General features: G+C 42.2%; 1 protein-coding gene across 1 annotated transcript in view; it reads right to left on the minus strand.

Annotated features, from left to right (window-relative positions):
- Positions 1-24,765, minus strand: part of CCS (copper chaperone for superoxide dismutase) — a 57,115-nt gene that overhangs the window by 24,683 nt on the left and 7,667 nt on the right. The window contains exons 3-6 of the mRNA XM_018569790.1: positions 22,313-22,385; positions 15,558-15,695; positions 14,579-14,756; positions 7,774-7,834 (exon numbers count right to left, since the gene is read on the minus strand). Of these exons, the coding sequence (XP_018425292.1) occupies positions 7,774-7,834; positions 14,579-14,756; positions 15,558-15,695; positions 22,313-22,385 (450 nt within the window). The remainder of the gene's footprint in view (positions 1-7,773; positions 7,835-14,578; positions 14,757-15,557; positions 15,696-22,312; positions 22,386-24,765) is intronic.

Raw genomic sequence — 24,765 nt, forward strand, 5'->3', positions numbered from 1 at the left:
AAATTTCAGGTCATGAGCCACTAGCCAGGCCTGAAAAGTTACTCGCCACTAGTTGCCCTGCATAACACAAACAAACACAAACCAGCACAATGCACGGGGCACAGTACATTACACATACAGCCACAAAACAACGCACAGGACATTACGCATGCAGCCACAGCACAGGACATTACGCATGCAGCCACAGCACAAAGAACACAGGACATTACGCATGCAGCCACAGCACAATGCACAGGACATTACGCATACAGCCACAGCACAAAGAACACAGGACATTACATATGCAGCCACAGCACAATGCACAGGACATTACGCATGCACATTCACCCACAACACACACATGGCACCCCAACCCATCTCTATGTCCCCTTCAATTACCTGCTGGCAGGGGCCTGACACTTGGGACTAACTCTGGTCCCATGCATAGTTATTGCAGCTCAGGCTGCATGAAGGGGACCTGTGGCACAGTAAGCTGTTGGAGCCCCTCCTGTGGTCTGCCAGTTCACCCCAGGGCTTCCCCTGTATTGTGACGTCCATGAATTTAGTGGTCTATCATTCCACCTTCATCCTAATATAGCTAGCCCCTTTCTGCCTCCCCTAGCAGAGGCCTTGAGTGCCCAGATCGGTACAGAGAGTGGATAATGTGGACGAGGAGCATCCCTCACCAGCTCTATCACTGCTTCCTGTTCTCAGCACTGCTCCAGCACATGACAGACCAGGGTCCCCTAAAGAGGCAGTGCCCGGCCACACACACACACACACACACACACACACACACAGACAGACACTGAACGGCAGCAATAAAACCTAACCCAATACCCCCTACGTGACACACTCACCCACTGCTGTCACGGTGGTGCTGTAAAAGTGAAACTACAGCTCCCATGATCCTCGGTGCACAGGCAGGAAGTTATATGGGAAGATGCACGGCTGTGGGCCGAAGCACAGGAGCAAGTCATCAGGCACTCGGTCCATGACTGAGTGTATGACTCAATGGCTTAATTTCCACTCGCCCCCTCCCAATTTTCACTCGCAAATTGCGAGGGGGGCGAGTGGAAATTTTGAGCCCTGCCTTAGACATTTTGTTCATACCTTAGACATTTATATGCATTTTAAAAGCAGGGTTTGGGTCATGTGCATGAGCCCTTATCATCAGTCGTAAGGAGGGGTAAAAAGAAAACAGAAAGCACAGTAAACAAACACTACTGTATCTTTTTCACTGCTAAATAACTAAATCTACAGCAGTGTAATGTAATGACCCATCCAATCACATTGTTTAACAATTTCATGAATGAGAAAAAAATAAATGAACACATAGCTGGGTGTGAATCTAAATAATCTTATGATTTTTTCTTAAAACACCTACTGCTAAAAGTGAACGTATATTAATATGTTAACTTAAATCCATGCTAACAGTCCTTATGGATAATAAAAAGTGGTAAATGGAGTTAGATTTGTTTTGAAAAAAAACTGTATGTGCTTTAAAACTGTCAGATCCTACAAATCATGCAAACTAATAGTGGTAAAGTTAAGATATCTCACTGCTGAAGCAAACACAGGTACTTGAATACAAGATGCCTGCATTTTACAAGTACTGTTAGTTTACACGCTTTAAAGGACTTGACCAATTCATGTTATGGGCACCATACAGAATATATTTGTATATCCTATCTTACATAGTAATATGTGTTAGTTGAATTTCAAACAAAAGTTCCCAAACATACCTGTAAAATAAAACAGTGAATACTTTCCTTTGGCACTGCCCTTGCCACCAGAAAGGCGCTTCATTCAGTGTCTTCCTTAGAAGCCCGCAGGGAAACCAGCACTTCCCAGTGTCAATCTCCTGGGTCCTCACAGCTCTGGTTCCTCCTTCTGACCTCCATGTCACTGTATTCTGTATCCATGGACATCAGCAGGAGGAACCATTGAGAGCTGTGGTGGAAAGCTTTCACTTGGTCACTGGGGTATTCTGGCTCCAGTCTTGATTTTACCTGAACAAAGCTGCTGTATCCCACCTTCAGTGCACACACAATCTCCAGTTTGAGACTCTTTACAGTATTTACACTCCCACCACATACAATTGCACAATAAACAGTTTTTATGTCCTCCCCATAGACACTTTAGCTCACTAAAAGCCTGCCTGAAGTCTGTCAGTCTGAAGTTGATTCAGCATTCATAGTAAAGCTCAGTTCAGAAGTAGTCTCCGTCAGTCTGCAGAAGCAAAGTTTCATTAAGTGTTGAAAGAGGAGGATAGCCAGTTGTTACGCCAGCAAAGATTGTACAATATACCATCGGTAACCAGCAGTGTATGTGAATTATCCCCTCAGATGATTGAGGTTCACCTATCCCCAGCTTATGTGTGTTAAGCCCTCTGTGAATAGTCTGCAGTGTATGTGCATTTTTCCTTAGTGAACAGCTTCAAGAGCATGCGCATTAACCCCTCAGTGAGGAGTCTGCAGTGGCTATGTATTAACCCCTCAGTAACCTGTACCCATCATATGGGCATTAACCCCTTAGCGCTACATCTCCATTAACCCTTCAGTGCCTTTTTCTCAGTGCATATATGATATCCCCTCAATACACAATCCGCCGCCCATGCACAATAACCTATTAGTGCCCAGTATCAGCTCATGTATGTTAACCCCTGAGCAGTCAGTCGCTACCTCATTTACTTTGACACTGCATATACTGTTCTCTATCATACTATCCACACTCCTCTCCTGCACATACTGCCCAGTCATCCCCTCTGCACTCCACTCCTGCACATATTGCACCCTGTCATAGCCTCTGCAATTTTCTCCTGCATTACTGTTCCCCGTGGTACAACCCGCACTCCTCTTCTGCTAATACTGTTTCCCCTCATACCATCTCCACTCCTCTCCTGCTTACAGTGTGGCAAATAATTATTTGATCCCCTGCAGATTTTGTACGTTTGCCCACTTACAAAGGAATGAAAGGTCTACAGTTTATATTATTGGTGTATTTTTAATGCTAGAGAAAGAATATCAACCAAAAATTCAGAAAAAACACATGATACAAATGTTATAAATTGAGTTGCAGTTCAGTGAGTAAAATAAGTATTTGATCCCCAAGCAAAACATGACTTAGTACTTGGTGGAGAAACCCTTACTGGCAAGCACAGAGGTAAGACGTTTCTTGTAGTTGGTTACCAGGTTTGCACACATCTCAGGAGGGATTTTGGTCCACTCTTCTTTACAGATCTTCTCTAAATCCTTAGGGTTTCTTGGTTGTCGCTTGGAAACTCCATACATTTTCAACAGGACTAAGGTCTGGAGACTTGCTAGGCCAGTGACAAATAGCACCTCGTGCCAAACCCTGTGTAGCTGCAAGCACTATAAGAAGTGTTAGCCTCTAAATGTGTCAAATTATGATGTATGTGCTGCGCTTCATCTAGAACAATAAATAAATGAATCTCTATAATAAATAAGTGCTAAACAATACATGCAATCAAAGTGTTCACAATGGCTTCTTGTAAATAACATCCCTCTGGAAGGTTCAATCATATATTTCGTGTTCAGATGTGCACAAATGTGGAATCACACGTATAAAAGTGCTCAAGATTTGTCCCAAGTGCACCAAACTCTTTATCCTTCAGCAGTAAAAGTTCTTTATACAAAGTTCATACATCAACTCCAATTATCACCCAGGTGCTCACCCCTCTCAGTGGGCCGTTCACCTTATATGTAGACCTAAGCAGGTCTAAAATCGCTTTATAGGATCTCCAATTGATCTTATTCAATGGCCATCTCTCCACAATCGTTGCACAGAAAATCACAACCATATCCAATAAATATAAAAACAGCCCATAGCGTAAAAATGCAAAATTAAAAAACTCCTTTATTTAAAAAAACTACTCACATGAAGAAAGTTGACATAAAACTTCGGGAAAAATGTATGCTTGACAACTCTCTCTCGTGTCACCGTATTCTCTGGGTGCAAAGACAGATCAAACAGGAGCTGTGCTCTCGACCATGCAATCTCTAATCCACGTCTGCGAGACTCCGCCCTGCGCATTACGTCACAATTGACTTCTTCTGGGGCTTGGAGTCGCAGACACAATCAGAGGATTATAAAGAGATTATAAAGACTGGCTAGGCCACTCCATGACCTTAATGTGCTTCTTCTTGAGCCACTGCTTTGTTGCCTTGGTGGTATGTTTTGGGTCATTGTCATGCTGAAAGACCCATCTTCAGTGTTCTGGCTGAGGGAAGGAGGTTCTCATCCAAGATTTTACAATACATGGCCCCGTCCATTGGCCCCTCAATGCAGCAAAGTCGGCCTGTACCTTTAGCAGAGAAACAGCCCCAAAGCATAATGTTTTCACCCCCGTGCTTGTGTAAGGGGTTCCAGGGACGTCCGGCGGCGAGTGTGCGTTCCAGGGTGGAACGCACCCGGAAGAGTATCACCGCCGTCACGCCTCCCCACTATGACGCCGGCCGATGCGTTCCACCCTGGAACGCGTAAGCGGCGCTACGCTTCCCATCCACTTTCCTGCGCTAACGGGCTATTTAAAGTTTCCTGCAAGGTTAGCAAGGCGTTCCACTATTGATGGTCGAACGCCCTGCTAACCCTCCATCCTAACCAGCCATTGGGATCTTCCATATCCTACTACTGCCAACCAGCCATTGGGACCTGCCATATCCTCCTATTGCCTCAGGACTGCTATACACTCCACAGCTTGCCAGGAGGATCTACTACAGCAGCCACCGCTCTGCAACCACCACCCTGCAAACTGCAAGTACTCTGAACCCAATAGCTGCAGTCCTTATGCTGTGAAATCCTTTCACTGGTCTAGAAGTGTCATTTCCATTGACTTTATTCCTATTGGAGTACTTTTTGTGTTGTGGCACCCTGTGGATTAATTACGTCCTTATACGTATTTACTGCTGCTTAAGTAATGACGTATACCGCACTACTCCTATTACTTTGATGGTTGACGCTAGGGATGTCCCGATACCGATGCTAGCATTGGAATCGGGCCCGATACAGGGCATTTTGACAAGTACTTGTATGGGACATCCCTAGTTGACGCTATCTGTCCAATTCCCATCTTAATTTCATGAATCATATGAACTCCTTCATTAGTGGTCTATGAAGTAATAGCCACTACTGTCCCTCTGATTTAAGTACGGTATATGATGCACGAACCTCTAACTCACCGTTAGATTGTGAGTGACGCCAGAGGTTCAAGCCTGAATTGCCGTCATACTACTCAACCCTGAGTCAAACTCTCCCTAAAACTCCGTAGCTGAGATCCTGTTGCATACACGCTGGGACCCAGGCGTGACAGCTTGACTGTAGGGATGGTGTTCTTTGGGTCATAATCAGCATTTTTCTTCCTCCAAACACGGCAAATCAAGTTAATGTCAAAGAGCTCAATTTTGGTCTCATCTGACCGCAGCACTTTCTCCCAATCCTTCTCTGAATCATTTAGATGTTCATTGGCAGACTTCAGACAGGCCTGTACATGTGCCTTCTTGAGGAGGCAGACCTTGCGGGCGCTGCAGGATCTCAGTCCATGGCGGTGTATCGTGTTACCAATGGTTTGTTTGGTGACTGTGGTCCCAACTACCTTGAGATCATTCACAAGCTCCTCCCGTGTAGTCCTAGGCTGATCCCTCACTTTTCTCATGATCATCCTTACCCCATGAGGCGAAATCTTGCATAGAGCTCTAGACCGAGGGCGATTGATGGTTATTTTTTAGTCCTTCCATTTGTGAATAATCATTCCAACAGTTGTTTCCTTCTCACCAAGCTTTTTGCTGATAGTCTTGTAGCCCATTCCAGCCTTGTGCAGGTCTACAATCTTGTCCCCAACATCCTTTGACAGCTCTTTGGTCTTGCCCATGGTGGTGAGGTTTGAATGGAAGAAAGAGATTCTGTGGACAGGTGTCTTTTATATACATAACAAGTTGACGTTAGGAGCACCTTCTTAAATTGACAGGACTAATCTGTGTACCACATAGCCAGTCTGTGGGAGCCAGAATTATTGTTCGGTGGTAAGGGATCAAATACTTAATTTTACTCACTCAACTGCAACTCAATGTATAACATTTGTATCGTGTTTTTTCTGGATTTTTGGTTGATATTTTGTCTCTATCATTTAAAATACACCTATGATAAAAAGTATAGACCTTTGATTTCTTTGTAAGTGGGCAAACTTACAAAATCTGCAGGGGATCAAATAATGATTTTCTTCACCGTATACTGTTTCCCTTCATATAGAGCTGCAACAATTAATCGACTAAGTCGATTATAATCGATGCTGGAAAACGTCATCGATTAGTTTGCCTGCTTGCAGCTCGCCGTGTCTCTTCCCCGCTGCGCGACATTTCTGCTCCCCTCTGCGCCGCACGACACTTCTCCTCCCCGGAGGACCTCCAGGTACCGCACACGCACAGCAACCACGTTGCTCCACCCTACCTGAGCTCGGGGCGGGAGGAGGACAGGCTTCCTGCTGACGTCACATCGCAGGCGCCAAGCCACCAATGGCGTGCCTCGTCCAATCAGAGCGTCTCGTCATGCTGTGCGTGCAGCGTTGATGTCTGAACCCCGTGATCAAGGTTAGTACTGTGTATTAAAATGTACGTGGTCACCGGAGGAGAATCTGTTCTCTTTTTTTTAAAAATCTGATTAACCGATTAATCGAACTTAATAATCGGCTAACTAATCGATTTTGAAAATAATCGTTAGCTGCAGCCCTACCTTCATACAATCTCTACTCTTCTCCTGCACATAATGCTCCCTTGTCAAACTATTCACACTCGTCTGCTGCAAATACTAAGACTCTTCTTTAGCAGCGTTTGCAATATAACCATCTTTGCCTATTCTGGAACAGACACACTTTTGCTAGTACATATACAGAGATCATCTTAAAAATAAATAATCTTATCAAAGTGGGTTATTTTTAAAAAAAAATTAGGATTTGTAAAATGTACATTTGGCCAGCTTTACTTGATTATTGCATATGCAGACTCTTCTTCCTTCTTTACAGGGCAACACAATGGTTATGCTTCTCACAATGCCGGTCAACAAGCTGGCTGTCAACAATGCACTCCCTATGTGGCTGCAATCTTATGCTTGCAAAGCAGTTGGGGAAAGTAATTTTTGCGACTAATCTACTCGGTCTCTAGTTGGTAAACTACAGTGCAAAAATACTCAAAATATGTATACATAACTATTTAGGCTGGCATTACACTGACTAAATTGACTTTCTTCTGAAAAAACGAGTTACCTGGCTATATCTGACTTCAATATGTCTTGGGTCACTGGACAAAAACAGGCACTCCTGATCTGCATAATTGTTCAAGGCCAGTAACTGAGAAATTACTAAAACATTTAGATCAGCAGGGCAGCCAAGGAAATGGCATTTTCAGGTAGGATAGAAATGGCCACCACCATGTTTTTATCAGCACTAAGCTTCTTTTAAATCTCTCTGCAGTTTACATAAAGTGATATAAATTGGACCTGACTTTCTGAAGGTTAGAGTCGTGGACATACTATTTATAAAGAATCATAAACATACTTTTCTGTTGTGTTTCCCTACACTGGTTGTCTACAGGTCTACAAATAACCAGTTTAAAAATACAACATATAATTTTACCTTAGTGTTAAGCAAAATATTAAAGTATTTTAAGTCCAACACATGAAAACTGAACTGGGGTTTGAAAAAAATATGCAAGAGCATGCCTAAATGTTTGGGGCTCCCACAAGTAAATAATATATATCAGAAAGTAAAGGTGAACTGCTTACACTGTCTGTCTCTCCAGGACTTCCATGATTATTGCCATGAGGATTATAATGCCCACCACAGCTATAGAAACAAATAAGAGCAATGTTATACATACAGCGATTTACATTTCCCATTATCCAATGAGTAACAACAGCAAGAACTTTATTTAACAAACATTTTACTTCTGATACACAGTTTTATATTCACTATTGTGCTTCAGAGTGACTTTACAGGTTTATCTGACCTGCAGATAACCTAAACTGCATTAAGCAACTTCAAGCTACTTTTAAAGTGACATTAAAGTATATATTTTTCCCCTCCCCCCAATGTTAGTGTAAGCACTTACCTTAAATGATGTCTCCTAATCTGATCTTCTTCTTCTTCTTTCCTGCCGTTTTCAGCTGTCCGATCAGCATTGCTGCTGCGGGTCTCCAATCCAGTGCTGACTCCTCTGTCCTTGCTGGCTCTTCCTGTCCCACGGTGCCTGCATGTGGGTGCATGCTGTCCATAGACTTACCTTGTGTCTTTCCTCGTCTCCTGGCCGAAAATCTGAAATGTGCATGCGCCCACCCCAAGATCCTTTGCGGCCGCCACGATTTTTAAGATTTTTGGACGGGAGCGCGCGGCAAAGACACAGGTAAGTTTTAAGCTCTTTTAAAGTGTTTTTTTGTTGTTGTTTTTTAAAGTTTTTGCATATATCTGCTGCTTGCTAGCAGCAGATATATGCAAAAAAAAAACCGGAGGGTTTAATAGTTCTAAGTTCCCATAGACTTGTATGGGCAAAGAGGCAATTCTGTTGCAAATAAAAGGTTATATACACAGGCCCTAATCTGCAACAGGAAGGATAAAGGTTGCCTGGCTGTCCAGCTGATCTAATAGCTTTGGTATTTTCTGAGTTGCTGACCTGGAAAAAGTTTGCAAATCACTCTTTCTTTCTAATTTGTATGCTCGTTCCAGGTCAGTGGCACAGAAAGCAATGAAGCCAGAGATATCCAGCAAACTAACAATTTCAGGAGGTCAACAATGGCAGCCTTTGTACTTCCCACAGTGCAGTAAATTTTTACTTTATTACATATGTCAGAGGAAAAAAATAAATATTCAATACAGCTCTTGAATACATACACATTTCACTATGTTTTATCCCTTTTAAACACGTTGCAAGCACAGAAAAATAACTGTTGATATGCCAGAAATATAGTGTTCCTGACATGACAACACAGCTCCCAATGCCTAAGCATGTGGTGTCAGCCCTGCCTACTTAATTTCTGATGGAATACAAAGTACACAGACCTCTTCTTAACTTAACACCCACCCCCCTTGTGCAAGAGGCAGAGAGCACAGGAAATCAACAGGTATTTTTAGTACGTATTAAACAGACATAACAAAGCATTTTCAATTGAATATTTAGCAGTCCAAAATGGAACACATAAGAATTAATTGTTATCTTATTTCTGCTAATAGAGAGGAATTTGATGTGTCCCCCTCTCTGAATCATTCACCCGGTTGTGTAATGTGATATCAACTGCAATACAGGTTTATAGCAGAACAGCTGTTAAATGCCTACAGAATGCTGGCACTTTTGCTTGGGCCCAATACCTAAAAATGTCTTATATATCTTGGGTGCTCTATTGGTGAAATATTTTGGTGAATACAACAGAAACAGCTGTAACACATGAAGGCTGCCGTGAAAACCCAAAACTCTCAGGTAAACATGAACAATCAACTGTTGGTAGTATCCAAAATGTATAAGAAGTCAGTAGCAGACTAAGCCCACCAGGCTCCATCTACAACTAAGATATCACTTTTGGGTGTATTAGGCCTTTAACCCTTTCGCTGCCAAGCCCTCCGGAACATTTTTCAAATCAGCTGGCCACGCCATTTTTGCAATTTTTTCCTATTGATTTGATTTTCAACTGCTGGGTTGCTAGCGTTTGTAAAAGACCCCCCAAACCATATATTTTCTGGAAGCGCAGGCCCGGTAAAATAAAAAAAAGATGGTGATACGAAATTTGTAGGCCCTGCGATAATTGCGCAAATGTTTCTCAAATTAATATTAAACCGATAAAAATACACAATTCAATTGTTAAAACACACCAAAATCAGTATCCGTGCACAAAAAAAAATATTTTCTGACTAAATCTAAAAGATAAAACTGTATTGAGTTAATAAATAACAAATATTAGCAAATTTGTAATTGCGCCTTTTTGCGAATTGCGGCCAGACGCCGCTTGCTCCCCCGACCCCCCCGCCGGTGATTTTATTACGGATCCCCGCTGCCACAGACCCTACAACCAGACCCGGTATTTTTGATGATAGCAGTCATTAGCGGCTTGTGAGCCACTGATGACAGCTATTTATTTGAAGGGGACAGTCCGGGGAACAGTTCTACTATAAGCTCATGGTCGCTAAAGCAATGAGCTTATAGTAGAACTGTAAATGCCAGGTCCGTACGGCATACTGAGCTGGCCAGCCAGAAGCACTTTTGTACCTCCGTATGCCGTACATCCTTGGCAGCAAAAGGGTTAAATCTTCAAAAGCAATATTTAATATTTAGCCAATTTAAAAAATAAAACTATTTGGATGACCCTATAATTAATGCAAGATTCAAATATTTTTCTACCTAGATCTTGGGTAAAAATGTGTGAATCTTGGGTGAAAATATAGATAAATAGACTCCAGGATTTGAATAATGTGAAACCTCGCGCCACTACTCAAATCAAGTTAAGCAGCAGCTGAAATCTGTGTGGTCAGATATATAATATAAAATGAATAATGAAAGCCGCGCTGTGTGAATGAAACTGCAAAAGTGTCAGATATAGTAGATACTGACCTTGAAATAATGTAAAAAGTGCGAAATAATGTAAAAAGTGCAAAACAAAGAATAAATGCATGTGTATAACATGCACATCAGTGTAAATGCATTGCTACAAAATATCCATAATGAAAAATCAAATACAATGGATGTTAACTGTGAAACAATGTGATGCAATGTGCAAAGAATAACAACTAGAAAAAACGCATGTGTATAACATGCACTTCAGTGAAAATAATAAATGGTTAAAAAATGTCCATGATCCTGGATCTTCAATAGACCATTAGGAAATAGAAGATAAAACATTGGATGTAAAATAATCTCAGTCTCCTGTGACCATCAACAGAGAAATCTTCTGGAATGCACCTCACCTTTAGCAGAGACCCACCAGGGTCTGTATACGCTGTTCTTCTAATTCAAACCAGGTAGAGGAAGCACCTGATGCCGAACACCTCCCAGTGATTTCCTCCTCTCAGATACAGACTCTCTTGCAGTCTCAGTAGTTGAAAGCAGACAATTCATCCAAATGGCCCATGCGTCAAATAAAAAGTGGAAACTTGTAGTGCAGATGGTTTTAAAAGGATACTAGACTTTATTAAAAAAGGATACTACTCGCATATCATAGATAAAAGTAAGGTTTTTAGTAAGCAGCCAGACACTGTGTACAATCGCTCAGCTCCTCTACTCCACCCTACGTACGTTACGTCAAATGGCGTGACTTCATCAGGGGTGTGGAGACAGGAGCTAGACCGAGCACATATATTAAGACCAGTTGTCATGGTAGCCACCAAATGGCGGCCATGACATTTCCAAACTTAAAACAACATACTAAACATATTACAACATATTACAAGATCCACTCAGATTCCTTTTTTGCCAGACTTCTTTTCCAGTTCCCTCCCCTCCAATTTTTCTTAGCTCGTTCGATACCCCTAAATTGTAAGCCTACAGGGTTCTTATTATGACATTTTTTTAAATGTAGAGAGAGTGAATGATCTTTGAAACCACCTTTGATGTTGTATATATATTCTCTTACCCGAATGGCTAACTTGCGGGTGGTGCAACCAATATATTGTAGGCCACAGGGGCACTGTAACCCATATATGACCCCTTCCGTGTCACATGATATAAAATCTCTAATGTTGTAGGTATCTTTTGTGACCGTTAGCTCAAAACTAGTTCTTTTTCTAGGATTTCCTTTGGTATGCATACACGCGTAGCAATGTCTACATGAATAAAATCCCATCAAATGAGGGACAATTAACCAATTTTTCTTTTGGGGAGGATATACGACACTTTTAACCACCCTTTCCTTCAAACTGGTGGTCTTCCTGTAAATAAATTTAGGTTTGTCTGGCAAAATGCCCGATAACTGAACATCTAGGTTGAGTACATTCCAATGTTTTTTAATAATTTTTTCTATGTCCTTATACTGGATATTATAATCCATAATAATGGCTCCATTGAACTTCTTTTCTTCCTCAAGGGGGGTTCTTTCTATTCTTTCCGCTAAAATGCAGTTACGGTCCACTCTCGCCACTTTTTCTGCATCTAAAAAATCTTCAGTGTACCCTTTCTGTAGGAATCTAGTCTTAAGTACTTTAGATTGTTCTTCAAAATGCAAGTCTTTTGTGCAATTACGTCTCATCCTTAAGAACTGCCCTCTTGGGATATTATATATCCATGATGGATGATGGCAGCTGGATGTGGGGAGATATCCATTTCTATCAGTATCTTTAAAAAAAAGACTGCACCATTAACTGTTGTTCCTAAGAAAAAACTTCAACATCCAAAAAACTTAATTTGTGTTGGTCAATGTGATATGAGAGACAAATATTTTTAGAATTTTTATTTAGATAGGAGAGGAATCCACCTCTCTCTCCCTTCCAAACCATGAATATGTCATCAATGTAGTGTTTATAGATGATCAATTACCTGGGTTTATTGTCTAAAATTGTCTCCTTCTCCCACTTCCAGATAATGCAATTTGCCACACTGGGGGCAAATTTAGCCCCCATAGCCACACTAGTCTATTGTGTGTAGAACTTGCATCAAACCAAAAATAGTTTCCTTCTAATCCGAACCGCAACGCTTCAAACTAAAATTATTTTTGTAATTTTGGAATGGTATTATCCATCTCCAACAACCACTGAACAGAAGATAATGCATCTAGATGATTAATAATAAGTGTACAAAGAGGCGACAGAGAGTCAAAAGGGAGGCCCTCCACAGTTTGAATAAAGTGTTTAGTGTTTCGTAGATATGCCTCATTTCTCTGGATGAGAGGTTGCAGGAAAAAAATCAACATATGCCCCTAATTTGTTAGTGACAGAACCTATACCATTCACTATTGGCCTGTCAGGGGGATGATGTAAGTTCTTGTGGATCTTTGGTAAATAATAGATGATTGGAATCCTACACTACAATGTGCTAAAAATCTACTTTCCTTTTTTGTCAGGATATCACAATTTCGCCCCCTCGTCACTAACCGGTCTAGGTCTCTCTTAAAATTTCTTGTGGGGTCTTTAGATAAAACCTCATGTGTGTGCCCATCTGCTAGTAAACGAGCCATTTCGTTCTTATAATCTACTTTATTCAAAATGACAATTGCTCCGCCTTTGTCAGCAGGTCTGACTATGATATTCTTATCCTTCTCTAGTTCTCTAATCCCTTTATTTAGATGTTGTGGATGTCTAGATGGTTTCAATTTCAGTTTTTCCAAATCTCTGACTATCAAATTTCTAAATACTTCAATATATTTAGTGTTATGAGGGGCTGGGTTAAATGTTGATTTGTTGGTCAGTGTGGTATGTCTGAATTCACTTTGAGTTTCCGAACTCTTGGGAGGTACTGGATTCCTTAGAAAATGTTTTTTTATACATAGTATGCGAGTGAACTTATTAATAAAGATGTAGGTGTTAAACTTGCTGAGGGGCTTATTAGGTGCATATTTAAGCCCTTTGTCAAGCACCAACATTTCTTCTTTACTGAGGATCGTAGAACTCAAATTAATAATACCTTCCCCTAAAACCTCTTTTTTTTTTCCTGTGTTGTCGACCTGATCTACATCCCCTCTTTCTTCCATATACATTCTGTCTCTTTGTGGTGCCTCTCGTTGCCAGTCCCGTTGGAACCGGGATTTCCTCCCTAAAAAACCCCTGTCTCTGTTGGCATCATCTTGGTTCAATGGGGTAAAACGATTACGTGTAAATACCACAGCAATAGTAAGATTTTACTATCCAAGTATCACCCTGTCTTCTTTAACAGACTTATACTGGGGTGGTTTACAGTTTTGTTTTAGATTACTTATTTTCCACTTACCTTGTGCTGTATGCTTTAATGCTTTACCCACTTAGCTGGAGGAAGGGTAATAAGTGCCACAGTGTCAATCACTTTTTTGTATTCTACTCTCAGTTGTAATATGTTTAGTATGTTGTTTTAATTTTGGAAATGTCATGGCCGCCATTTGTATATGGTGGCTACCATTACAACTGGTCTTAATATATGCACTCGGTCTAGCTCCTGTCTCCACACCCCTGATGAAGTCACGCCCCGTTGACGTAACGTACGTAGGGTGGAGTAGAGGAGCTGAGCGATTGCACACAGTGTCTGTGGCTGCTTACTAAAAACCTTACTTTTACCTATGATATGCAAGTAGTATCCTTTTTTAATAAAGTTTAGTATCCTTTTAAAACCATCTGCACTACGAGTTTCCACTTATTATTTGACGCATGGGCCATTTGGATGAATTGTCTGCTTTCAACTCCTGAGACTGCAAGAGAGTCTGTACCTGAGAGGAGGAAATCACTGGGAGGTTTTCGGCATCAGATGCTTCCAGCGTTTCTTCTTTGTTTCGCACTTTTTACACATTGTATTTCAAGGTCAGTATCTATTATATCTGACACTTTTGCAGTTTCATTCACACAGCGTGGCTTTTATTATTAATTTTAGACTCCAGGATTTATTTATTCATCATCTAATTGTAAACCCTCTGCCCACTCCAGAAAAAGTACCTTTCACAGCCTACAGAATTATCCCCAAATTCATGAATATGAAGTCCATGGAGGCCAGGACTCAGGCCATCAAGTGTCCCATCAATAACACAGGTGTCCTCAGATACTTGAAAGAAACGAACCACTCCCTGTACAGATTCTTCTCCTGACATCATTGCCACAGCTGCCCCAAGGTTCTCTGCCAAAAAAAAAAAGCAATTCTAATATGCAAGAACTAGAGCAGAACTCAATCTTTCATGGCAAACTGAATAAAAATTCCTACCAGTAATTCATAGAACCTTTCTAAAAGGTGCACAAATAAGGATTTTTAATTTACCAACACATACTCCATTCTTCTTCCATACAGACGTCACCACCAGGTTCCATGCACCACATCTCCTCCGGATAGAGGAAACACAAAACTGAAGACAACAGAGGGACTGCCTTTTAACCTTTGACCTAGTGATGTGTTTCCTGGCCTGAAGGGAGGAGTCTCTATCTCTCATGTGGTCTCCTGGAAGATGACTGGGTAAGTATTTATTATATTTTGCTGTGAGTGCTTTGCTATTGGCTACTAATTCTGCAGGCATCTGGTGTCACCACAAATTAGAGAAAGGACCACTTGGGGTTGTAGGGCACCTTCTGCCGAAGTATTTGGAGGGTTAGGTACCCAGAAGCAATAAACTAAGCCCCAGGGGACAACAACAAATGGCAGTTTGAGTACTAGCTTACATGTCACACACATATGAAGTACAACTTCTGAAGTACAACTTCCTATGCAAACCCTTCTCACAGCAGGCAGTTTTTAAAATTGTAGACCAATTTTGATGACTCCCTCTATTTTAGCATAAAGATACCAATGTATGCTAAAATTTTCCTTAAAAAAAAAAAAACCCTTATTGGTGATACAAGTGATATGTGAGCAAATTTTCAGTACCTGTCCGTATAAATTGAACTTTGTATTCTCTTGAAACATCAGAAAAATAAACTGGTACTGTACCCGATTTAATGCTGCCTATTCCTTTCAGCACTGCCCTCCTTCCTGAATTCTCAATCAGGTTCTGCACTTCTAGTGCTGGTAATATTGTATCAACTAGAACAGACTTTGACTCCAAATTGACAGCGACGTTATGTACACCTGAGTATAAAAATAAATACAAAGTAAAAAAAGTTGGAATAAGAAAAAGACAAGCTTGCATACATTCTAGAAGTAGGGATGCACCGATACCAGTTTTTCAATATACGAGTACCGATATTTTTTTTTTCGATACTCTCCAATACCGAATACTAGGGATGTCCTGATACCTATACTAGCATCGCTATCGGGACCGATACAGGGCATTTTCACAAGCACTTGTGAAAATGACCCGATACATAGCGCCGATGCTTCCGCAGGGGTGTTGAATTCGTATTGCCCGACACCCGGGACATGTAGTTCCGGGCGTGGAGCGGTGACAGAGCGGGGGGCGGGGAGCCGCAGCTCGTTCCTGTCACAGGAGTTCTAGCACAGTGCCGTGCTAGAACTCCTGTGTTGGAGGTAACAGCGTCAATAAAGAGTTCTTGTCACCTCAAAATGCTATCACAGAGGGCTTGTTATCTCCTCTGTGATAGCAATAAAGTTAAGTGAAAAAAAAAATTGTTTAAAAAAGTAAAAAAATTACAAAATAAAAAAAAGTAAATAATAATAACATCTAATTAAAAATGTAACTTAAAAGGCGATAAAGTAAAAATAATAAAATAAATGAAAATGTAAAAAATTTACAAAGTAAATAAAAATTGAAAACATGAAAACCAGCCCCACTGCCCCCATCATCTGCATGCAAATAAACGCGATCGTGTGCAACCGCACGGGGAGTGGTATTGCGGTGGAAAAACCGCGCAATCTGCCTGGCACGACTGGGGTGCCATTAGAAAATAATGCCACTGCCAACACGATTGATGGGTGGTGTGCAATCCACGACCGCCTGGTCATCGTGCACGAAACCGGGCGGATGGCTCGGCGGTCACAGAATCGCACACCACCGCCGATCGCGCTGGCAGTGCCATGATTTTCTAATGACACTCCATTCGCGCCAGGCAGATCGCACAGTTTCCCGCCGCAATACCGCTCGGGCGGTCCCACACGATTGCGGTTGAAAACATGAATAGGTTCAATGATCTCAGAGGAAGATGCATGATCGGATTTGTAGTTTCACTACAGCTGTGAGAAAGCAAATAAAAATGTTTTATTGTTCTAAAACAGTCTTAAATTAAAGTTCTTCATAATCATAAAGAAATTGGCCTAAAATCATTAGTCCGTATTGTTTTTTTTTAAATGTCACTTGCCCCTTTAAGAAAAAGTATTGGTAATTGGTATCAGCAAGTACATGAGGGGAAGTACTTGTGCTTGGTCTTGAAAAAGTGGTATCGGGGCATCCCTACCGAATACCAATACTGGAAGTCCCATTAAGGAAGACAGGCAGCGTGTAATGACTTCCCGATTAGCCGAGAAGCCAGGCGGCGTGTAATCACTCGCCGCCCGGCTTCCTGATAAGCCAGGAAGCCGTCTCCATGCTCCTTCGTCACTAGGTGTCACAACTTGATCCGGCCACATGCGGTGTAGGAGAGAGAGCTGTGTTGCACACTGCATATTTCTCCTATAGAAATTAGACGCAATTGGAGGAAGTAGACCTTGTTCGCGAAAACCTGTCACTACTACTTTGCACCTAATATTTCCTGATCATCTAAGACAGGGGTCTCAAACTCAATTCATTTGGGGGCCGCTTGACTAATTATTTTCTCCCATGGGGGCCACTTGCCAAATTGCATACTTTAAAATAAAATTTAACTATATCTGGTATGGTACTATGGACACTAATATAATCACAATAAGGCCCCATTCATATCTGTAGGTTTAGGTGCGATTAGGGATTTCCTGCGTCAGAAACTTCAAGATGATCATGTGACATGTAAACGCCTGCCCACCGCATGTAATGATATGTAATATTATTACATGCCGTTAGAAAACACTCTCCCTGGATGCACAATCATTGAGAGTGATTGATTCCTAACCGAATGTAATCATATCACATACCATTACATGCGGTGTGCAGGCGTTTACATGCAACTGCTGTCACCTGATCATTAACTTGAATAGTTGACAGCTGCCGCTTTTAAACGCCAGATTAGGGATTCCTGCTGCAGGAAACGCATGTTCCTGATGCAGGAATCCCTAATTGCACCTAAAGATACAGGTGTGAATGGAGCCCAATACACTTCTACTCCCATACACATAAGGGAAAAAAAATACTACCCCTAAAATAATACCCCCCCATACATATAAAAAATCCCACTCCCCCCACCCCATACACAAATAATATAATTCCCAGCCTCCCCCCACACACATATAAGAATAATATAAATCACAGTCGTAAAAAGTGTGTCGTTCCCCCGCGTGCACACTCACATACAAAATAGAATACAGGGCCCCCTCTCCTGCTTACCTTTTGCAGGGAGGAAGCACAATCGATCCCTGGTGCTCTAGTGGTTGATTGGTAAGGTCTGTTGCACTAATCAATCCTTTCGGCCATCGTTCAGCGAAGACGCCGGCCGAAAAGGATCTGAGTGCCGGCACAGAAGCAGCTACGCGGTCTGCATCTTTCAGGAATGCAGACGTGTAGTTGCTCCCGCAAGGTCTGGTACGTGGTCCGTGACCGCGTATCTGACTACTGAGCTGGCTGCGGGCCACATAGTACCGGTTTGCGGCCCGGTACTTTGAGTCCACTGATCTAAGATATGCTCTTCAACTTCAATATTGCACATGCTTTGGAGACATTCGTCGCTATATTTATGATGTAAAGGGAGTAGGCACTAGGGATGGGCTCGATGTTCGAGTCAAGCGTGAGTTCGACTCGAACATCGGCAGTTTGTGTGTTTGGCAAACACACAAACTCTCAGGGCTTTCGGCGGGCTCTGCTCCTTGTGAAGTCCTGATTTGATAAAGTCTTGCACCTGACCACTGAAAATATTTTTAATAATAGGCAAAGAAATGGACAAAAATACAGTTTAGCTTGTTTAAGGTATAACTTATTTTGTAGAAGTTATATTATATATTTTTTTTTCTCCTATTTATCCTATATACAGGGACCCCAAATATGTGTACATTTTGATATGTATGTCAGCGCTGTAAGAGCAATAATTTTCCATGTAAGTAGGGCTGTAACAACTAATGGATTCAATCGATTAAAATTGATAATGAGAATCATTGGCAACAATTCTCATCATCGATTAGTTGATTTACGAATCCTCTGCAACCGCCTCGTTCATCCTCTGACCACGCCCCGTTCTGCCTCTGCCACTCCCCATTCTGCCACGCCCCCCATTCTGCCTCTGCCACGCCCCCTGTGCCTCCGCTGCCGCCCGGTTCCTCTTCGGCATCTAGAGGCCAAACACATGATACAAATGTTATACATTGAGTTGCAGTTCACTGAGTAAAATAAGTATTTGATCCCCTACCAACCAACAATAATTCTGGCTCCCACAGACTGGCTATGTGGTACACAGATTAGTCCTGTCAATTTAGGATGGTGCTCCTAATGACAGCTCGTTATGTATATAAAAGACATGTGTCCACATAGCCTCTTTCTTCCATTCAAACCTCACCACCATGGGCTAGACCAAAGAGCTGTCAAAGGACGCTAGGGACAAGATTGTAGACCTGCACAAGACTGGAATGGGCTGCAAGACTATCAGCAAGAAGCTTGGTGAGAAGGAAACAACTGTTGGAGCGATTATTCGCAAGTGGAAGGAATAAAAAATAACCATCAGCCACCCTCAGTCTAGAGCTCCATGCAAGATTTCGCCTCATGGGGTAAGGATGATCATGAGAAAAGTGAGGGATCAGCCCAGAACTACACGGGAGGAGCTTGTGAATGATCTCAAGGTAGTTGGTACCACAGTCACCCAACAAACCATTGGTAACACGATACACCGCCATGGATTGAGATCCTGCAGCACCCGCAAGGTCCGCCTCCTCAAGAAGGCGCATGTACAGGCCTGTCTGAAGTGTGCCAATCAACATCTAAATGATTTAGAGAAGGATTGGGAGAAAGTGCTGCGGTCAGATGAGACCAAAATTGAGCTCGTTTTGCATTAACTCAATTTGCAGTGTTTGGAGGAAGAAAAATGCTGATTATGACTCTAAGAACACCATCCCTACAGTCAAGCACGGAGGTGGAAACATTATGCTTTGGGGCTGTTTCTCTGCTAAAGGTATAGGCAGACTTTGCCACATTGAGGGGCCAATGGACGGGGCCATGTATTGTAAAATCTTGGATGAGAACCTCCTTCCCTCAGCCAGAACACTGAAGATGGGTCTTTCAGCATGACAATGACCCAAAACATACCGCCAAGGCAACAAAGCAGTGGCTCAAAAAGAAGCACATTAAGTTCATGGAGTAGCCTAGCCAGTCTCCAGACCTTAATCCTAAAGAAAATTTATGCAGGGAGCTAAAACTTCGAGTTGCCAAGCGAGAGCCAAGAAACCTTAAGGATTTAGAGAAGATCTATAAAGAAGAGTGGACCAAAATCCCTCCTGAGATGTGTGCAAACCTGGTAACCAACTACAAGAAACGTCTTACCTCAATACTTGGTGGAGAAACCATTGTTGGCAAGCACAAAGTCATGTTTTGCTTGGGGATCAAATACCTATTTTACTCACTGAACTGCAACTCAATTTATAACATTTGTAGCATGTGTTTTTTTCTGGATTTTTGGTTGATATTTTGTCTCTATCATTTAAAATACACCTATGATAAAAAGTATAGACCTTTCATTTCTGTGTAAGTGGGCAAACTTAAAAAATCTGCAGGGGATCAAATAATGATTTGCCACACTGTAGATGTGGATCAAAGGACACCGCATCCTTAGAAACTAATTGTTGAAAAGAGACTAGACTATGCTGCTTATAGACAATTTTCCAGGTGTCCAAAATGTCAAAGTAAAAAAAGCTTGAATAAATAGTAGGGATGCACAGATACTTTTCGAGTACCAATGCCGATACTTGGCATTTTCATGAGAACTACCAGGGTTGCAGCGGTTGCAGCTGGGACCTGGCTCTGGCGCTCCACCACTGTCCTGAAATCATTTCTCTGTATTGTTTTAGAAAAACGGTCACATGATAATAAACAAAAAAGTTAAAAATGGTAGTTTATTAATCGCTAACAAATATTTTTTTTAAATGATTGGAAATAAGACTTACCATTAAAAGCATATAAAATACGCGGCTCCGTGCATAATGACAAATATACTCCATTTCACAATAACCTCGCGCCTACTAGTGATGGGCCGAACACCCCCGTGTTCGGTTCGAATTTGAACTTTAGAACGTGGAAAAAGTTTGAATTCGAACTCAATGCAAGTCTATGGGGTTAGAACTTTGAAAATCAATTGACCCCAAACTGGCCATAAAAAGGGTATGGGGATTCGGGTACTGCCCTGGGGCACATGAATTAATGAATCACTTTTAAAAAAAAATACAGTTTTTACAGGAGCAGTGATTTTAACATTACTTAAAAAGTGAAACAAAAATGAATAAATCCTTTAAATACCATGCCTGGGGGTGGAGGGGGTCCTCTTAAACTGCCTGTAAAGTGGCACATCTGTACAATGTATAGAACCTGCTGCAGCAAAAATGACATTTCTAAAAAAAAAAATTACATTAAAAAAAATGTGTGCGGTTCCCCCTCCCAAACAATACCAGACCCTTTAGGTCTGGTAGGAATATTAGGAGGGACCCTGTTTAAAAGAAAAGAAAAAAAGTTTGTGGGGTTCCCCCCAAAAGCCATACCAGGCCCTTAATGTCTGGTAGGAATTTTAAGGAGGAATCGCTATCAGACATGTCAGGCCGCATATTGCATCCAGAATGTAGGGTTTGGCTGTAAGTACAGTCTACGCTGTGATTGGCCGCACACACCCACAATTCCACACCCTTGTGGGTGTGTGCGGCCAATCCCAGCGTGGACTGTATTTAAAGCCAAACCCTACATTCTGGATGCAATATGCGGCATGACATTTCCGATAGCGATAGGCCACTCCCCCGCTGCTCAAAATGGCTTACCTGCCTGTATGTGTGCTCGGTTGGCACCTGGACTATGTGTATTTACAAAGTATTTATATCTGTTCAATTTCTCTGTACATGCATATCTGTCTAGGCGGTGCTTGTTATAGACTATGCATTCATCACCTGATTACCTCACCTGCAATTGTTTTACTATGGTGGGATTGGGATGTCATTAGGACGTCACATGATCTCGGCAGACTAGGGGATTGGCTCATTTCCACAGTATAGTGTGTATATATGTATATAGTTTCACTTGTATTTGCATCACTCATTTTGCCTGATGAAGGGGATCTTGTGAGCCCCCGAAACGTTGCTTTTTGATGCATTGTGCTATGTTTCATGTGTCAATAAACAGACTCCATTGATTCATTACTTGGAGTGCCAGTATCTATGTTATCCTGTGATTATAGACGGTTGCCATCCGTCGACTGCCGCAGCACCCGTCTTTTATAAAGAACAGCGGTTTTGAGTGCAATGGGTTCATGGACTGTATCCTGATGTAGAGATCACACATGATTATTTTTGAAGGAAATCTCTGCTTATGCATTTTTTTATGACATGCTCGGTTTGAATTGACCAGATCTGTTACAAGTTTACTTTAAGCATCAACATGAAGCAAAGCTATATATGAGGAAGGTCGGATTGCTGCAGCTTACCTTTAACACTATGTAAGGAGCTCTTTACTGCATCAACACACTTTCCACATGTCATCTGAACTGCAAATTCCAGCTGCCACAAAGTAAGCAACAAACCAAAGAAGTTAGGCTAAGAATCTGAAATATTGTACAAAAAATATGAATACACAAGTAATTTATATCTGAACAGATAGCAAGTGAATCAATATGTCGCCGCAGCGCAATAACTAAATACTAAGACTCAACAAGAGATGCACCAACAGACAATCAAATTAAAGGGAACCTCTACTTACAGAATTGTGTGGGCAGCCATTGGTGACCCTTTTTTAAAAATACAACCCCAATGCCAAAAAAGTTGGGATACTGTGTAAAATCTACATAAAAACAGAATGCAATAATTTGCAAATCCCATGAACCCATATTTCATTCACAATAGAAAACATATGTTTAAACAGAGAAAATGTACCATTTTAAGAAGAAAATAAGGTAAATTTTGGCAGCAACACATCTAAAAAAAGTTTGGATAGGGCCACGTTTACCATGAGTTGGCATCCCCTCTTCTTTTAACAACACTCTGTAAACATCTGGGAACAGTTGCTGGAGTTTTGGGAGAGGAATGTTGTACCATTCTTCCCTAATATAGGATTCTAACTGCTCAACAATCCTGGGTCTTCATTGTTGTATTTTTAATTTTTAAGATGCGCCAAATATTTTCAATTGGTGAAAGGTCTGGACTGCTGGCAGGCCAGTTAAGCAGCTTAACTCTTCTACTATACAGCCATGCTGTTGTCATAGATCCAGTTTAGCATTGTCCTGCTAAAATATGCAAAGCCTTCCCTGAAAAAGACGTTGTCTGGATGGGAGCATATGCTGCTCTAAAGCCTGGATATACATTATATTGCCAAAAGTATTGGGACACCCCTCCAAATAATTGGATTTAGGTGTTTCAGTCATCTCTATGGCCACAGGTATAAAAAAAAATCAAGCACCTAGGCATGCGGACTGCTTCCACAAATATTTGTGAAAGAACGGGTCACTGTTAGGAGCTCAGTGTATTCAAGCGTGGTACGGTGATAGGTTGCCACCTGTGCAATAAGTCCATCCGTGAAATTTCCTTGCTACTAAATATTCAACGGTCGACTGTTAGTGGTATTATAAGAAAGTGGAAGCAACTGGGAACAACAGTAACTCAGCCACGAAGTGGTAGGCCACGTAAATGACAGAGCGGGGTCAGCGCATGCTGAAGCGCGCAGAAGTCACCAACTGTCTGCAGAGTCAATAGCTACAGACCACCAAACTTCGTTTGGCCTTCAGATTGGCACAACAACAGTGCGTAGAGAGCTTCATGGAATTGGTTTCCATGGCCAAGCAGCTGGATCCAAGCCTTATATCAGCAAGTGCAATGCAAAGCGTCAGATGCAGTGGTGTAAAGAAGTGGAGACATGTTCTCTGAAGTGACGAATCACGCTTCTCTGTCTGGCAATCCGATGGACGTGTCTGGGTTTGGCGGTTGCCAGGAGACCAGTACTTGCCTGACTGCATTGTGCCAAGCGTAAAGTTTGGTGGAGGGGGGATTATAGTGTGGGTTTGTTTTTTAAGGGGTTGGGCTTGGCCCCTTAGTTCCAGTGAAAGGAACTCTTAAGACATTTTGGACAATGTCATGCTCCCAACTTTGTGGGAACAGTTTGGGAATTACCCCTTTCTGTTCCAACATGACTAAGCACCAGTGCACAAAGCAAGGTCCATAAAGACATGGACGAGCGAGTTTGGGGTGGAGGAACTTGACTGGCCTACACAGAGTCCTGACCTCAACCCGATAGAACACCTTTGGGATGAATTATAGCGGAGACTGCGAGCCAGGCCTTCTCGTCCAACATCAGTACCTGACCTCACAAATGCGCTTCTGGTGTAATGGTCAAACATTCCAATAGACACCCTCCTAAACCTTGTGGACAGCTTTCCCAGAAGAGTTAAAGCTGTTATAGCGGCTCAGGTGGCCTGGTGGGGTCTCTGGTGGGCTGTGCGGAGTCTCTGGTGGGCTGCGCGGAGTCTCTGGTGGGCTGCGCGGAGTCTCTGGTGGGCTGCGCGGAGTCTCTGGTGGGCTGCGCAGAGTCTCTGGTGGGCTGCGCAGAGTCTCTGGTGGGCTGCGCAGAGTCTCTGGTGGGCTGCGCAGAGTCTCTGGTGGGCTGCGCAGAGTCTCTGGTGGGCTGCGCAGAGTCTCTGGTGGGCTGCGCAGAGTCTCTGGTGGGCTGCGCAGAGTCTCTGGTGGGGTCTCTGGTGGGCTGCGCAAAGTTTTAGGTGGGCTGTACAGAGTCTCAGGTGGGATGTGCGGCGTCTCAGGTGGGATGTGTGGAGTCTCAGGTACGCTGTGGGGATGTCAGGTGGCCTGATGCAAAAATCCCTAATTGCACCTAAAGATACAGGTGTGAATGGAGCCTAATACACATCTACTCCCCCCATACATATAAAAAAAA

Source organism: Nanorana parkeri, unplaced genomic scaffold, assembly GCF_000935625.1.
Source record: "Nanorana parkeri isolate BGI_ZX_2015 unplaced genomic scaffold, ASM93562v1 scaffold1398, whole genome shotgun sequence".
In the NCBI taxonomy this organism is placed as follows: Eukaryota; Metazoa; Chordata; class Amphibia; order Anura; family Dicroglossidae; genus Nanorana; species Nanorana parkeri.